The sequence below is a fragment of the Sturnira hondurensis genome, unplaced genomic scaffold, assembly GCF_014824575.4.
Source record: "Sturnira hondurensis isolate 20B ecotype Veracruz unplaced genomic scaffold, ASM1482457v3 Scaffold0001020, whole genome shotgun sequence".
Lineage (NCBI taxonomy): Eukaryota > Metazoa > Chordata > Mammalia > Chiroptera > Phyllostomidae > Sturnira > Sturnira hondurensis.
Window position 1 is genome coordinate 365,956 of NW_028073651.1, and position 15,812 is coordinate 381,767.

The window sequence follows — 15,812 nt, forward strand, 5'->3', positions numbered from 1 at the left end:
GCGTATAACTAGAGGGAGGGAGGATTTATTCACAGCAGTGGAAGGACGAGATTGATATGTGAAACATGGTACCAGCGACAGCAGGGAGAGCATGCCAGCCACTCAGGCCTCCCCACCTGCCTTGGGGTGCTTCTGCCGTAGGTGTTTGTCCAGGGTGGCCCGCAGGCCGAAGGGCACGTGGCAGTGGGGGCACTCGAAGCGGGCCCCGTTGGGCCCCAGGCCGTGCATGCGGCGGTGGCGGTTGAGCTTGCTGCTCTGGGCGCAGGCGTAGGGGCAGAGCTCGCAGGCGTAGGGCCGCTCCCCGGTGTGCGAGCGCCGGTGCACCGTCAGGTTGCTGCTGTTGGTGAAATGCTTCCCGCAGAACTCACAGCTCCCCCCAGACCCGTGGCTCTTGCCCACCGACTTGGGCATCTTCTTGGGTGACATCCCTGGGCTCTGGGCAGAGTTGGTTTTCTCTTCCTTGGCAACTTCCCAGTCGTCCCCACCAGGGCCAGCCTGAGCTCCGCCACCCGGAGCCCCAGGTTCCTGCACACCTGCCGTGTCAGCAGCCCCTCCGGCCCCAGCCCCTTCCCCGGGGCTGCAAAGGAGGCTGCTGGCTGGCGCAGCGGCATGGACAGCTGGCTCTGGAGGGGCTGCAGATGCCTGTTCCTGACTGGGGCTGGCCATGTAGGGGCTCTGAGGCTGCAGCTGCTGGTGGGTCTTCTTGTGGCGGTTGAGCTTGCTGCTCTGCGCGCAGGCGTAGGGACACTGGTCACAGACGTAGGGCCGCTCACCTGTGTGTGAGCGCATGTGCACCTTGAGGTTGCTGAAGGAGCTGAGGGTCTTGTTGCACACAGGGCAGGTGGGGCTCCGCTTGGAGAGGCTACTGGCCCGGGAGCTCTTGGCCTCCACGTCTGGGCCCAGCACTGCTGACATAGCCACCGCCACCTCTGCCAGGCCCAGCAGCGGGGTCTCTGGGGCCTCAGGTTCTGTCTGGTAAATGGACAGTCCATGGTCCCACTGGGCGTGGCGCAGCAGTTTCCAGGCCCTGGTGAACTGCCGGCCACAGCGGAGGCAGATCAAGGCCTTCAGGTTCTCAAGGTCTGCAGGGAGATGGGCTGGGTTTTAGTGTGATGGGTAAAGGGCATAGTAGTTGCAGGTCACAGCTGCCAGCTGGACACATTCTGCGGGCAAGGCTCTTGTTCCAGCGCCCAGGAACAGTAAGAACACAGGGACACTCCCTGTGTTCAGGAAGCTGATGTTTGGGGAGGTAGGTGGGTGGACAAGAAGCAAGGGGAAAAATCTGAAATGGGATGGGTACGTGAGGGTTCCTCGGGTGCATTTGAAAGTCCTCAAGCCCTGGCAGATAGCTAGCTAGTTAGTCATCCCGATACACCAAGGTTGCGGGTTCAGTTCGCAGTCAGGGCACTTACCAGAACGCAACTAATGAATGGATAAGTAAGTGCAACAAGAAATACATGTTTTCTCTCTCTCTCTCTAAAATCAATTACTTCCCAGGTCCACTTGCCTTTATTTTTCAAATGCTAGGCAGTCTCGGCTTTCATAATGCAATGCCAGGGTCAAGAGTATAGTCAGGGCTGCGGGGGACCCACCTGGCCTGACTTCAACCTGGCTCTACTGCTTACCTGTGCGACTGTAGGCAATATATATATATATATATATATATATATATATATACCATATGTATACACCCCTCTCTGAGCCTCAACTTCCACATTTGCTCGAATATGGGGATCCTAGGGGTCCTCTCCCTTTTAGGGTTGTTGCAGCCTTGAATGGGGAACAGCTGAGAGTTTAGGTCCATGTAAGCTCTCAGTAAACATTAGCTGAGCTGAGCCCACAATCCTCCAAGAACCTCAGTGTTTTGTTCCAATAATTCCATCACAACCCTTCCCTGCTTCCACACAGCAGCTAATTCCATCACAGCCCCTCCCTTTCACTACAGGACCCTCCCTGGGGTGGGCCCCAGCCCTTCCGCAAAAATCCCAAGAGCACAAATCATTCGTTCGGATAAGCCCCACAGCTGGCACTGACCGAAAGCTCATCACCACGAATCTAGTGCCACGTTAAGGGTTTAGTTCTCTGTCCTAAGACAAGGCACCCAGGTGCCCAGGCAGGAGGAGGACCTGGCTCAGACCAGGGGCTTCCCAGCAAGCAGGGCTGGGAGATTCCAGGAGGAGGGGGGAAAACACTCCGCCTTCCAGCTGGCCTCAGGTCCTCACTCCCCCAGGCCACTGCCCTCCCCAGGGTCCCCCCTACCGCCACACTGGTCCAGCCACCTGGCCAGTTATTTCTGGCCAAGGGGAAGGAGAAGTGAAACCAGATTGGGGGGGGGGGCGCTCTAGTGTGGCAAATCCCCAGACTGGTCTTCTGGGGCTGGCCACACCCTGCCGGCCGCCCTCCTTCTCTGCCCAGCCCCACCCCTACCCCCTCGCCAGAACTAGTCCCAGCCCTAGGACAGGGCAGGCCCTGGCCACGCCTAGGCTGCACCCGAAGGGGAGCAAGAAAGGGGAAGTAGGACTCAGTGACTGCCCTGCCTGTCCAGCTCAGCCCCTTTCTACGACAGGAAGCCAGGCCCTCGAACCGGAGAGGGGGCTGCATCCCAGCTTTACTCACCTGAGTCCGGGCGAGGGCTGGGGCCTCTATAGAGCTGACAGCCCAGCTTCTTGTGGTCCATGAAAGCAGTGATGGCCTTCAGCGGGAAGGTCTGCAGACAGCAGCCGCAGGTCAACATATCTGGGTGTTTGTCGGTCCAGGGCTGGCGGTCTGCAGGGAGGAAGCGGATTGGTGAACATGGGGTGGGGCCACAACAGGGCTGGGGGTTCCAAGGGAGCGCGGAAACCCGGAGGTCAAAAGGGGCCAGGACCCGGGCCCCGAAAATATGGCAGGGGCAGGACGCGAGGAGCGGAGCCCGGTGGAGTTGGCCACCCCACCCCACCACCCCGCGCCGCCCCACCTAGAGTGAAAGGAGAGGAGAGTAATGGGACTCCGCACAGGGGTCTCTTACCGTGAGGATTCGGTTTCACTGGAGTCCACGACACACACTGGTTCTGCGAGCTGAGGGCTTGGAGGGGACCGCCGGCGGGCACCCGGTCGGGGGAGTAGCGGGGTTCACCCTCGAACCGCCCAGGCGCGGGCACTTCCTTTGAGGAAGAGGGCCGCAGCCTCGGGGCCCGTACGGGCCACGGATCCGACTCCGGATTCACGTCGATGACCAGGTCCCGCATCTCCGTCTCGCTGTCTGAGTTGGCGACCGGCGCGGGGTCTACTCGGCGGGGCGTGAGGCCGGCCTTACGGCGGGACATGGGGTCGCGGCCGGGGTACCTGGCAAGCTGGAGGCGAGGCAGGCGGAGGACGCCCGAGCCGTGTGCGCTCAGGTGAGTGGCTGAGGCGACTGGCCGCGAACTTTTTTACACGTGCTGGCCGAGCCGTGGCTCCGCCCACTAGGGCGGGGCCTGATGGGAGAAGATGGGGCGGCCGGCAGGGGCCCTGCTGGAAGCCAAACTCTATCAGGTTTGCACCCGCGGCGTTTGGTTTGGTGACCACACTTTAATGACATCGAGTGTACACAGCCACGCATAGAAACGGCTATTTCAGATCCTGTTTCAGGGCTGGTGAAACTGAGGCACAGGATCCCTACAAACACCCCCAGGCGGGAAAATGGTAGGGGCCACGTTTCTAACTAGGCACCTAACAGTAATCTGGACTCTTTCAGTAAACGCATAACAATAAAAATTCCCTGGGCAAACATTTATTGAGCACCTACTGTGCGCCAGGCCCTGTTCTAAACACTGGGGGTGTGCTACAGTGAACCAAACAAACAAAAATGACCTGACCTCCCCAGTTTACCGGTTTGGGGAGATGGTTTACAAGATAACTATGTAAAATACAGAGTGGCTTCCAGAGTGACAAGTGCCATGTGGAGTCGAATAAAGCTAGGAAGGGTTGTAAAGGGGTGGGGTGGGGGGGTGGCTCAATTTTCTCCACACCAGGGAAGGGTAAGGTGGAGCAGAGACTTGAGGGAGGTGAGGGAGTCAGCCAGCCGTCAGTGTTCAAGAATAACAAGCAGTGGGGAGGAGGAGAGGGGGAAGGGGAGTGACTGAGTCCTGTGAGAAAATGGGGTCAGCTGCAAGAGGGTCTTTTGACCACTTGAAAGTCTTGGTTTTTGGAGAGGCCAGCCTCGGGAGGGATTTGAGCAGAAGAGGATTGTGATCGTGTTCATCCATTCAGCTCCTGCACCTGGAATAGCCCAGAAAGCCAAGTAGGCCACCCTCTCACCTCCCTCCACTTGGGCCTCCGTGAACTTCCCTCAAAGCAGCTCTCAGATCACTGTTTGAAGTGGCATCAACACCCTGCCCCACCCGCCAACCCTCACAAGTTTTCTTCCTGGCAACACCACAGCGCAATGCAGAACGTTTTCTTGACTGTCCTCTCCCTTCCCCCTCCCTATACAAGACCCCCTGAGGTCAGGGTCCTAATCCGTCCACCCCCAGAGTCCCCAGACTGACACCCAGGGAGTTTCACATGCTAATCTCCTGGAGCACTGCCCCTGGCCTCAGGGTTCCTCATATTGTTATTCAGGTCTTGGCTGCTTTGTCCCCTGGAGAGCTGAGTACTGGCTCGCCCATGGTATCTAAAGCAGCCCCACCCTGCCAAAGCTTTACAGTCCACGACCTCCATCTGTCCCCAGTTCCCTCCCGGGAACTCAGCTTCCCCAGGTGTTACCTGAGTTGGTTTCTTCACTGCCACCTCCTGACCATCCAGCTAAAGAAACTCACCAACCCGGTCACCCCTAATCTTGCTCCCTTTATTCCTTTTACATCTGCCCGTCAAGCCCCGAAGGATCTGGTTGGTGTATTTGCTCACGCATACTCGAGTCTACCCTTCCCAGCTCCCTTAGAATGTAGCTTCCGAGAGGGCAGAAGCCCAGTCTGTCTTGTTCACAAACAGAACCCCTATTCCTTTGTAGTTTACTCAACAAGTAGGCATGGAGCTCCTGCAGTTGGGCGTTCTTTTAATAGCTATGGGGCAGAGGGCCTAACCGTGCCAGCCACTACGCCTTGGGAATCTAGAGGAAAGCAGAGGCCCACAAAGTCCCTGCCTTTAGTGAAACCGTGTAGAAGTGTTTTCTGTCTGAGCCCAGAGCAGCGAGGTTCCTCAACACCTGGGCACAGCCGCTCCGTCTTTCCGGACTTCAATTTCTTCCCTTGTGAAATGGGACTGCAGGACAAAACGGCTGCCCACGGTTCACCCCAGCTGCTGCTCTCCAAGACTTTTACCTGGTGCCCGGCTGCCCTGAGCCCGATCTCCAGGTTCTAAGCAGGGGAGGCGGGGTTGGGACTACAGGAGTAGGAGTGTGCACGTGTAGGGAAGTGGGGGGAGGGGCGAGACTAGCTCTGCCTTTAACCCCTCTTTGGGCCTCGATTTCTTCTTCCTAAAATGGGCATCCTGGACGCCCCCACCTGGAAGATGGAGGAGATCTAAGCGCCCGCCCGATCGCGGCGCAGCGCCGGGCTGGGTAGGCTCGCAAGTCCGCCCGCCCGCAAACGACCACGTGGGGCGGCGCCTGCTGCGTCGGAACACAGGCTGGGCGGCTCGCGGTCCCGCCCGGGCCTTGTGCAGCGGGGACGCGGCGGAAGTGTGGGCGCTGGCACGCGGACCTCGGCGAGTTCTGGGTGTTGCAGGTGGGTGTCGAACCTTCCCTCTTCGCGGCCCTGGCCCGGGACGCCTACCCGCGGGCAAAGCCTGTGTGGCGGGAAGAGGCAGGTCCGCGGCCGCGGCGCTGGTCGGGGTGACGTTCGGGGCCCCGAACGCCTGCATGGCGACTCTGGTGGGAACCCCGGAGCCGGGACTTTCCCGCGCCGGGGTGAGGCGGGGAGCCGGGTGGGGGCGTGGAAAGTAACAACGATGACGGTAACAGTCATAACGGCAGCAAACGGCGGACTCCTGCCTTTCCTAGGGAGGAATCCCTGGCCCGCCTGAGCTGGGAGGTTGGGAGGAATGGCCAGCCCTGGGCGAAGTAGGGAGTGGACGCCTGGGGGCCGGGAGGACGTACTTAGTGTAAGAAAAGGAGAGCTAGGGGAGGAACTGAAAGGAAACTGACCGGCCCAGGGGTGAAGGGAGGGGAAGGACTCTCAGAAGGCCCCGTTGAACTAATATGCATACGGATGGGGCAGCCCTTGGGGTATGAGTGCACAGGTCACCACCTTGGTTAATTAGGTCCGGGGGCCCTGTCCTTAAGGTGGTCACGCAGCTGGCTTCCTACCGTCGCAATTGAAGAGGTGGCTGAACGTTTGTCCGCATATCTGATCTATCCCCATTTTCTTGAAAGTGAAGCCCCAAGGAGGGAGATCTGAGTCTCCTGCCCCTGCCATCCCCCCAGGGATGGGGTCTTGAGTCAAAGTTTTTTCAGGTAGTGGGGGATGGGTTCGGACAGTGTCCCTGAAACCTTCTCGCAGGATATCCTTGGCTTGGAGACCGAAAAGGTCAAGGACTCTAGGTTCTGTCACCAGGGAGTGCGGATAATGCCTGCTTTTGCCTTGGGAACACCCTGCGTGGCCTTTCTCAAATCACTTTATTCTCCGGTCACACCTGGGCTCCAAACCTCTAACGGGGCCCCTGCGCTGGCTGGAAAAACAACAACAAAACCAGCACTCTGCAAGGGGCAGGGCGGCGGCCAACTCTGTTGTCAGACCCACCTGAGTTGGCTCCCTTTTCCTGACACCAACTTGTCCCCAGCAAATGATTTGACATCTCCCAGCTCCAGTTTCCTTTATCAGGAAAATAGGAATTCCACTAGCATGACCAAATCTCTTTGTTCCCCACCCCACCCCACCCCACCCCTGCCCCGGGAGAGAACAGGGCCTTGCACTGGCCCACCCTGAATTTTTTGTTTTATCCAGGGATTTTATTTTAAGTGGCCAAGTCCTTGGGCCACTTGCTGGATTTCCCATAAATCTTTTAAGTACTAATCCTGGAGACTAGGGTGTTTCCTAGGTCTGAGGAAAGCCCTGGGGGCTGATGACCCTTGACAAAGCATGGAGTCCAGTGGTCAGATACAGAGAAAATGTGTGTCCCTCATTAATCCCATCTACCGTGGTAATGGTCAGATAAATTAGAAAATGAGTATACAACCAGTTAATCCTATTTTCTGTGGTCTTCCCAATCAGGCAGAAACCTGGGAACCTTCTGGTGGCTCTACTTTTTCTCTTAATCCCTTAGTAAGAGCGCTGTCACCTTTCAACACAAACCGAGTCTGACCCCTTCTCCAGCCCCCACTGTTACCACCCCATCCCAGGCACCATCATGCACCCACCTCATCGGGTACCCTGGTTCCGCTGTGTCCTGTCCCTCCTCTGCTCAGACCTCCCATGGCTCACCCAGAGCAGAGGCCCAAGTTCCCACCAGGGTCCTCAGGGCCTTCAGGGCCCTGTCCTCTGCCTTCACCTCTTGTTCTTGCTGGCTGGAAGGCACTCCCTCAGATCTCCGAATGGTCCATTCCTTACTGTATTTAGGTCTGTGCTCACCAGTGACCCCCCCACCTGGGCTCCTGAGGCCCTGGGGCTCCTTCATTCCAGACCTGCCTGCTCTGGGTGATCATTGTCTAGAGACAAGTCTGTGACTGCTGGCCAGGGAGCCCATGAAGGTGGGGCCGGGCTGTTCCAGTCCCAGCGGAGTCCCCAGCACCACCCAGCATGGGCTGGGCAAAGAGCAGGCACTCAGATAATGTGGACGGGTGAAGCGCCACATTCCTTCCGTGAACATTTACAGACCTCCCCTGTGCCCCGGCCCTAAGTGGGGCTGCGGATGGAGTTGCGAAGTAATCGGACATGTCTGTTCTCTCAAAGGCTACGTTCTGTGGCAGAACAGACAGCGCACAGGAGGGCAAGTAAATACATTTTGTCAGAAGGTGATGGTGTTGTGAAAAAAAGTCAATGCGGAGTAAAAGGGCTACTATTTTTCTCCCTGGAAAGGTGGTGTTCGAACAGTGAAGTGAGGGAGGGAAGTGAACCATGTCTCTGGAAGTACATATATGTCTCCTGTCTGGGAGAGGGTTAGAGGCAGTAAGAACAGCATGTGCAAAGGCCCTGAGGTGGGAACGTGCACGGCATGTTCACGGACCAACAGTGAACAAAGGGTGAATAGGGGAGAGATGCGGTCACCGAGGTGACGGGTCCTTGTGGTAGTCTGTAAGGACAGTAGCTTTTGCTTTGGGGGAGGCCGGAGCTGGCGAGGCCAGAGCAGGGGAGGGATCTGAGCGAAGGAGGCACGTCATCAGACTTAGTTCGAAGAGGCTTTCTATGACGGCTGTGACGGCTCCACTGTGGGGCCCAGTGGAGAGGCAACTGCAATAGTCCAGGTGAGACGTGCTGGTGGCTGGAAGGAGGAAGGGGCAGGAGGGGGAGTGAGAACTGCCCAGGTTCTGGATGCATTTTGATGTGGGTAGTGGAGAAAGTGCCCAGCCTGGAGTGTCCATTGTCTGCGTGATCACCAGCACCCCTGCCCCACCTCCCGAGATTCTCCCTCCTCCCAGCCCTCCAGGAGGTCTCTTTCTATGCTTCTTTTCAAAGATAAGGAGCTAGACCAGGGAGGCCGCTGGTGGAGCTGCAGTGACCTGCCCAGATCCCTGGGAGTGACTCTGGGCCAAAGACCCACCAGTCTCCTCGAATCCACATCCTTATCGTCCCTCCCAGGTGGAAAGCTGTGACCCCAACGCCAACGCTGTCCTTGTGTGGCCCAGGACCTAAGAGTGGGTTTGATTTTACAGTTGTAAGTGGTTGGAATACTTTAAAAAAATTTTGTGGTGTGTGAAATTACGTAAAATTCAAATTTCAATGTCCCAATAAGTAAGGTTTTTTTTAGGATTTTATTTATTTATTTTTTAGACGGAGGAGAGGTAGAAAGAGAGGGAGAGAAACATCATTGTGTGGTTGCCTCTCACGTGCCCTCTACTGGGGACCTGGCCTGCAACCCAGGCATGTGCCCTTCTGACTGGGAATCAAACCAGTGACCCTTTGGTTCGTAGGCCAGTGCTCAATCTACTGAGCCACACCAGCCAGGGCCCAATAAGGAAGGTTTTATGGGAGCATCGCCATGTTCATTGTTTATGTTTTTTTTTAAAAAAGATTTTAATGTATTTATCTTTACAGGGGAAGGGAAGGAGAGAGGGAGAGAAACATCAATGTGTGGTTGCCTCTCACGTGCCCTCTACTGGGGACCTGGCCCGCAACCCCAGGCATGGGCCCTGACTGGGAATTGAACCACGATCCTTTGGTTCGCAGGCTCATGCTCACTCCACTGAGCTGCACCAGCCAGGGCCATTGTTTATGTTTTATTTCTGGCTTTCCTGCTTCTAAGGCAGCACTGACTGGTTGTGACGGAGACCCTATGGCCCACGAAGGCCAAATATTTACTGTTGGCCTCCTACATACAGAGAAAATAACCGACTCCCGCTAATGAGGAATAGGTTGGACCTCCAGTGGGACTCCACGCTAGTTCCACAGAGGTCTGTCTTGGGGGTGGGGCAGAAGGGTTTGGGGAGTGGGCGGCCGGGAGGGTAGCAGAGGGAGCTCAGACTCCTGAGGAGGAAGCTCTTGTTTCTTAAAAGGACTTGGAAGCGTTACAATACATCCCTTCCTTTTAAACGTCCGAATTTTAAAATTGACTTGAATAGGTTATACAGCTACCTGGGAAGGAATTCAAAAGATCGGAAAAGGCAGACAACTCAAAGTCCCCTGGGGCGAAGGGTGGAACGACGGGCACGCTGGGCGCCTTTGCAGTTTCCTGGACTCGGGCCAGCTGCCCCCTTAGAGGCCCTCCCAACTGACAGCCGGCCACAGGGGAAGTGCCTCCGCAGCTGCGCCAGTGCAAGGCTTGATCTGCCCTTCCCGTCTTCCCTGCTCTGGAACGCGCCTCTGTGGCCTGGGAGCTTTTCTTTGCATCTCTCCAGTGCTCAGTGTGGCTGTACGACCGTGTCAGACTCAGCAGCGATCTTCCCCCTCCCACTGAAGCGCTTGTCAGTGCTTCTCAGCTAGAGACATTTGCCATTTTTTTGTCCCCCCAGGGACATGTGGCACTATATGGAGACTTTTAAAAAAAATTTTATTCACTTATCGTTAGAGGGGAAGGAAAGGAGAAAAGGAGAGAAACATCAATGTATGGTTGCCTCTAGTGAGTCCCCTGCTGGGAACTGGCCCACAGCCCATGTGGCCTGACTGGGAATCGAACAGCGATGATGTGGTTCGCAGGCCCGCGCTCAATCCACTGAGCTACACCAGCCAGGACTTTTTTAAACTTTTAAAAAAGATTTTATTTATTTATATTCAGAGGGGGAGGGAAGGAGAGAGGGAGAGAAATATCAGTGTGTGGTTGCCTCTTGTGTGCCCCCTGCTGCGAACTGGCCTGCAACCCAAGCGTGTGCCCTGACTGGGAATTGAACCGCGGGTATTTGGTTCGCAGGCCCACGCTCACTCCACTGAGCTAAACCAGCCAGGGCACTTCATTTCTATTTTTAAAAATATTTTAATCTATTGATTTTGGAGGGAGAGAGGGAGAAACAGTGAATTGTTGCTCCACTAACTGAAAGCAGCCAGGGTTTTTCCTCCCTCTCTCCCTCTCTCTTTTATTGCAAGACATCGCCCTTCTTAAAAGATTTTATTTATTAATTTTAAAGGGGAAGGGAGGGAGAGAGAGGGAGAGAAATATCAGTGTGTGGTCACCTCTCACGCACCCCTCACTGGGGACCAGGCCTGCAACCCAGGCTCGTGCCCTGACTGGGAGTCGAACCAGCAACCCTTTGGTTCACAGGCTGGTTGATACTCAATCCAGTGAGTCAGGGCTTTCTTGCTTGCTTACTTTTTTTTAAAAAAAAGCATTTCATTTGTATGCTGCTGCCAGTGTGTATAAATAATTATCCTTGTGAAATAGGAATTCCTGAGGATTCAGGGAGGTAGATGTTGAGGACACAAGCAGAAGTTTGTGTTTGAGCACAGGCTTGTGAACCAGAGGATCGCGGTTCAATTCCCAGTCAGGGCACATGCCTGGGATGCAGGCTGGTTCTCTGCAGGCCAAACCCCAGCAGAGGACGCACAAAAGGCAACCATACATTGATGTTTCTCTCCCTCTCTCCTTCCCCTCTAAAGATAAATAAATAAATAAAATCAAAAAAAAAAATAAATAAAAAGACCTTCTTTATAAAAAAAAACACACGGAAGTTTGTATAGTGTGGGGCGTGTGACAGGGATAAATAAGCTTTCTGTCCAGACTTCAAACTTAGCTCTCTCGGAATATTCCTGAGTTTATCAGAAGTGGCTTGGAACACCTTCAAACATTCACTTCCCTGCAAAAAGGAACAGACTTTCTGAGGTCTGAAGGGATTTGTACTTGAGGATACTCCAGCCATCGGGGGCGCATGTTGAGCATTTTGCAGACAAAATTGTTTCAGAGCTGCAGCTACCTGGGAAACCGTCATGGGATGGAGCCCAGCCTCTGGCTGGAGCTGTTGAATCACTTTCCTTTTGCTTTTCTTCCTTTTTTAAATAAAAAGATTTAATTTACTTATTTTTAGAGACAGGGGAAAGGAGGGAGAGAAACATGTCTAAGTGAAACGGTGACCTTGCCCCTCTCACACTCCCAACTGCGGACCTGGCCCACAACCCAGGCACGTGCCCTGACTGGGAAATTGAACCCGAGACCCTTCAGTTCACAGGCTGGTGCTCATGTACTACACCAGCCAGGGCCGAACCACTTTCTTCATAGCAGTGATTCTGGAGTCATAGTGGGTCGGTCTTTGGGGGGTTCCTTTATAGAGAAGGGGGCCAGGCCACAGAGAGCAGTGCAGTTGCTGAACCAAGGGTCCTTCTCTCTTCCTCGTCCTGTCCCCAAAGCCAGCATTTCCAGGCTGAGGTGCTTGCCGTGTTCGAGGGGAGGGCTAAACATTCCACATTCAGTCCCCGGACAACCCAGGGAGGTCCGTCCTCACCTCATTCCCTTTTACAGGTGGGAAACCAAGGCACTGAACAGTTGAGCTTTGCCCCAGGTCACACAGCGATGCTAATAACGATTGTGAGTACCTAGCTTTCATGGAGAACCTGATGTGTATCAGGGCCCTTCCTGCGGGAGCCAGTTGAACCCTCATAACAAACAGAGGTGGCAGTTGGTGCTATTTCTCCATACAATGGAAGAGGGAACTGTCTCTTGCTTGAGGTCACCCAGCTCACCGGGCCTGGGGCCTTAATCTCCAATCCATTCATTGGATCGGACCCTGCTCTCTTGTGCCCCTCAGTGTTCTAGGAGGGTGCCTGGAGGGGGTAGGGAGGGAGCCATCTGGCAGGGGAGAAGGAAGGTAAGCAGAACAATACATATGTAATGTCATGTCTTGGAGGGGTCTGTGCTGCAAAGAACGATGAAGCTGACCGAGGGGCTACAGAGGGATGAGGGGCAGATCGAGCTTTAAGGCAAGGTGGTCGGGGAAGGGGAAAGAGAGATGGAGCAGAGGGAACCCCCAGTGCCAGAGCCAGAGAAAGGATGGCAAGCGGGTCAAGGGTTAGAGGTCAAAGCGGCCAGCATGGCTGGGGTGGGGAGAGGAAGCTGGGGTAACCAGAGGGTGGGGGCCGTGAGGGCGGTGATGAGCACTTTGTGGGGATTTTTTAAAGACTTTATGTATTTTTAGAACGGAAGGAGAAAAAGAGGGAGAGGAACATCAGTGTGTGGGTGCCTCTCCTACACCCTTACTGGGGATCTCACCCTCAACCCAGGCATGTGCCCTGATGAAATGGGACTAGTGACCCTTTGGTTCCCAGCCCACACACTCAGTCCACTGAGCTCCATCAGCTGGGGCGTGAACTCTGATTTTGACTTAAGCCACTGGAAAGCTCTGAGCAAAGGAGGGACTCAATCTGACTCAGGTCCCTCTAGCTATGTGTGAGGACAGGGGTAGGGGTGTGACGGAGGAGGAAGGGGTAAGCCAGTGAGTGAGGAGTGGGCTTCAGCAGGCCGGGCAGGAAGTGACCGGCTGGATCAGGTGAGGGACATAAGTATATCACCACAGCTTTTATCTGTGGCCTTGGTATTTTTGAAGAATCCAAGATGGCTAATTCTTTTACGAGAAAGTTTTATTGTGAGGCCAACTGGCGAGGAGCTCAAAACTGCCTCCCAGACTTATTATTACTATTATTGGTAGAATGTTTCTCAACTTGATTACGTTAGACACAGTTGTCCCATATGATTAGATTCAAGCACCTGTGTGGACTCCACACACCTGCGCCCTGGCCCTCTCGGTGTTGAGGCAGGAGGGCCCTGGGAGCTGTTGTCCCACAGCTGCACACATTAGCTTCGATGCCTGAGTGCAGGTATCCGCCAGGTTTCTCCACTGTAAAGTTATTCTTTACAGTGGGTACCTTAGGGAGGAAGTACTTCAAGACTCTGCAGATGTCCTGGCCTTCATCAGACATTTCTCCACGAGTTTTAGTAGCCGTTGATGATTTTAATTTCCATTCTAGGGTAAGAGAGAACTTTCCTCCTTTGTTTATTTATAATTAGCATGTGGATTTCTGTTTTATTCAGTGGGTTATAATCTGTAATTGTCATATGTAAATGTTCAGATCATTCCAGATTTGGCCAGAGGGAGCCCTGCCAGGCTGGCTCCTGCAACAGGGGATTTATTTGGAAGATGGCATTTCCTAATGGAGTGGATGGGCCACGTGTGAGAGGAGAGGAGGCAGGGGTTGGTTCTTTCAGCACACATTTATGGCCAGGAATAAAGCTGTGAGGAGGAAAGCAGACAAAAGTCCCTGCTCTCCTGGGCTTCATGCATGTTGGGGCCGGTTCCTGGGAAGCGGGGACTGGTAGAGGGACGGCACAGATTTTAGGAAGGGAAATCAGGAGGTTAGCTTTGGATGGGATGAGTTGAGATGCCAGAGACAAGCCCCTGCACCCAGCCTCTCTTCCTGTCGTCCCACCTCCCCATTTAATGGCTCCTTGCTCTTCTTCTTCACCCAACAGCCTGGACAATGCAGACTCCACTGACTAGTCCTGTGCCCGTACTCCGGCTCCCCCGGGGTCCTGATGGCTTGACCCGAGGCTTTGCCCCTGATGGACGTCGGGCCCTCCTGAAGCCAGAGGTTTCTGAAACCCCAGAGTCCCCCACAGTTCACAAATCTCGGGAATCCCAGGAGCAGCAGGCCCGAGCCACACTCCGGGAGCGCTACCTCCGAAGCTTGCTGGCCATGGTGGGTCGCCAGGTCAGCTTCACCTTGCATGAGGGTGTGCACGTGACTGCCCAGTTCGGAGCCACTGACCTGGATGTGGCCAACTTCTACGTGTCGCAGCTGCAGACTCCGATAGGTGTGCAGGCAGAGGCATTACTCCGGTGTAGTGACATTATTGCATACACCTTCAAGCTATAAAGACATTACTGTGGTCACCTTCTGCCTTAGGCTTGGCCACAGATTCCCAGGCCTCCCACTGTTCTGGATCTCTGGGCCCCATAGAGTTTGGATCTCCCTTGGAATTTTGATCTGATCTCCAAGCAACTTTGGCTTTTTTGGATCTCCAGGGTCTAATCAGTAAAAGTCTGCAACCCCATGAGTTCTAGGTCCCGTGGAAAGGAATGCTCCACCTCACAGAACTCTGAACTCTGCAGCAATGTGGGCCTCTGGCCAGTTCCTAAAGACTGGGGAGTGGGCTGGGCTGGGGGAGGGGCAGTGGGAATAAAGGAAGGTAAATTGCAGGGCGGGAAATTGTTTATTATAAAAGTTGCAGCCCTGGCCAGGGAGCTCAGTTGGTTAGTATATCATGTGGATATGCCAAGGTCGTGGGTCTGATTTGGGATCAGGAGTGGTGGAAAGACACCACCAATGACTGAGTAAATAAACGTAACAACAAGTGGGTGTTTCTGTCTCTAAAAAATCAGTAAGTAAAAAAAAAATTGTGTTGGCAAAAGTTCAGCCACCCAGAAGAAACTCCAATACCTGCTTCCTTCTAAAGAACCAATGATTATTCCAGGAAAATCTACCTCCTGTTTTTTTGTGTCTTTTTGTTTGTTTTCGTAGTGTACCCTACAGGGATGAAGCCAGATTTAGGGGGTGGGAGAGTAACTGTTCAAGGACTGAATCCGGTGGATCTGGGCCAAGGAGAGGGAGGATACCTCAGTTGTCTGGGAGGAACTTGGATAAAGGTTCGGGGTTTGGATTGCCCCTGGTCTTGGAGAACACCTGGAGTGACCTGGGTGCCAGGGTTGGATGATTTGGACGAGGTTTTTTTATTGGGTGGGCAGGAATGTACCAAGCAAGGGATGTGCATGGCGCTGGGTTCCCTGGCGGTGCGCTCCTGCCCGGGTGGGGTGCACCACAGATTCGCTTACTTCCACGCCCTGTGCGGGCATCACTGAGGAAAAGCTGACGACTAGGAGTTAGGGTGACGCTTCACCTCTTTGTTGCGCACCAGCTGTGTGCCATGGCGGCCCTTGATTCATTTAGCCCTGCCACTAGTATTTCGTCAGATTCGCTTTAAAAAGCAATTTCTTCCCTCTTTGTAATTCCATCAACTTCAGAATTTAGGTGAAGATTTTGTTGAATACGCATGAGAGTCGCTTCGATTGTCTTTAGTCACGAAAGTACCGCAGCCGGCAGCCCATGATGCGGAAGACGAGGGAGTCTCAACTTCTAAACGTTGGTTCACAACGCCACCTCAGGGGAGTCCTTGGCCTAGCTCTAGAGTTGCCTTGGCAACGACGCCGCTCGCTCCTCCCCCAAGTAGACTTGGCTTTAGCCCCGCCTCCCCCCCCACCCCCGAGTTGCTGGATGGGCTGAAAG

The 15,812-nt window shown here is 54.5% G+C and overlaps 2 protein-coding genes across 8 annotated transcripts; one reads left to right on the plus strand and one right to left on the minus strand.

The window, feature by feature from the left end:
* Positions 1-9: 9 nt before the first annotated feature.
* ZNF296 (zinc finger protein 296) lies at positions 10-4,898 on the minus strand. Its single transcript, XM_037058295.1, has 3 exons — positions 3,008-4,898; positions 2,617-2,766; positions 10-1,082 (listed from the first exon to the last, which is right to left on the minus strand). The coding sequence occupies exons 1-3, from the start codon at positions 3,303-3,305 to the stop codon at positions 103-105; spliced, it is 1,428 nt and encodes a 475-aa protein (XP_036914190.1). The 5' UTR covers positions 3,306-4,898; the 3' UTR covers positions 10-102.
* Positions 4,899-5,480: 582 nt separating this feature from the next.
* Positions 5,481-14,728, plus strand: GEMIN7 (gem nuclear organelle associated protein 7). Of its 7 annotated transcripts, XM_037058320.1 has the most exons (4): positions 5,482-5,684; positions 11,998-12,063; positions 13,391-13,500; positions 14,002-14,728. In XM_037058320.1, the coding sequence occupies exon 4, from the start codon at positions 14,010-14,012 to the stop codon at positions 14,403-14,405; it is 396 nt and encodes a 131-aa protein (XP_036914215.1). In that variant the 5' UTR covers positions 5,482-5,684; positions 11,998-12,063; positions 13,391-13,500; positions 14,002-14,009; the 3' UTR covers positions 14,406-14,728. The 7 variants fall into 7 exon arrangements, with proteins under 7 accessions (XP_036914241.1, XP_036914215.1, XP_036914222.1 ...); XM_037058346.1 differs by lacking the exon at positions 13,391-13,500 and having other exon boundaries at positions 5,481-5,684; XM_037058327.1 differs by lacking the exon at positions 11,998-12,063.
* Positions 14,729-15,812: the final 1,084 nt, after the last annotated feature.

Bases quoted from the DNA above. Each gene is read 5' to 3' on its own strand.
- ZNF296 (XM_037058295.1), bottom strand. From the start codon at position 3,305: ATGTCCCGCCGTAAGGCCGGCCTCACGCCCCGCCGAGTAGACCCCGCG. The intron at 2,767-3,007 runs GTAAGAGACCCC...TCCTCCCTGCAG, and splicing joins AGTGAAACCGAATCCTCACG to ACCGCCAGCCCTGGACCGAC. The intron at 1,083-2,616 runs GTGAGTAAAGCT...ATCTCCCTGCAG, and splicing joins CAGCCCTCGCCCGGACTCAG to ACCTTGAGAACCTGAAGGCC.
- GEMIN7 (XM_037058346.1), top strand. From the start codon at position 14,010: ATGCAGACTCCACTGACTAGTCCTGTGCCCGTACTCCGGCTCCCCCGG.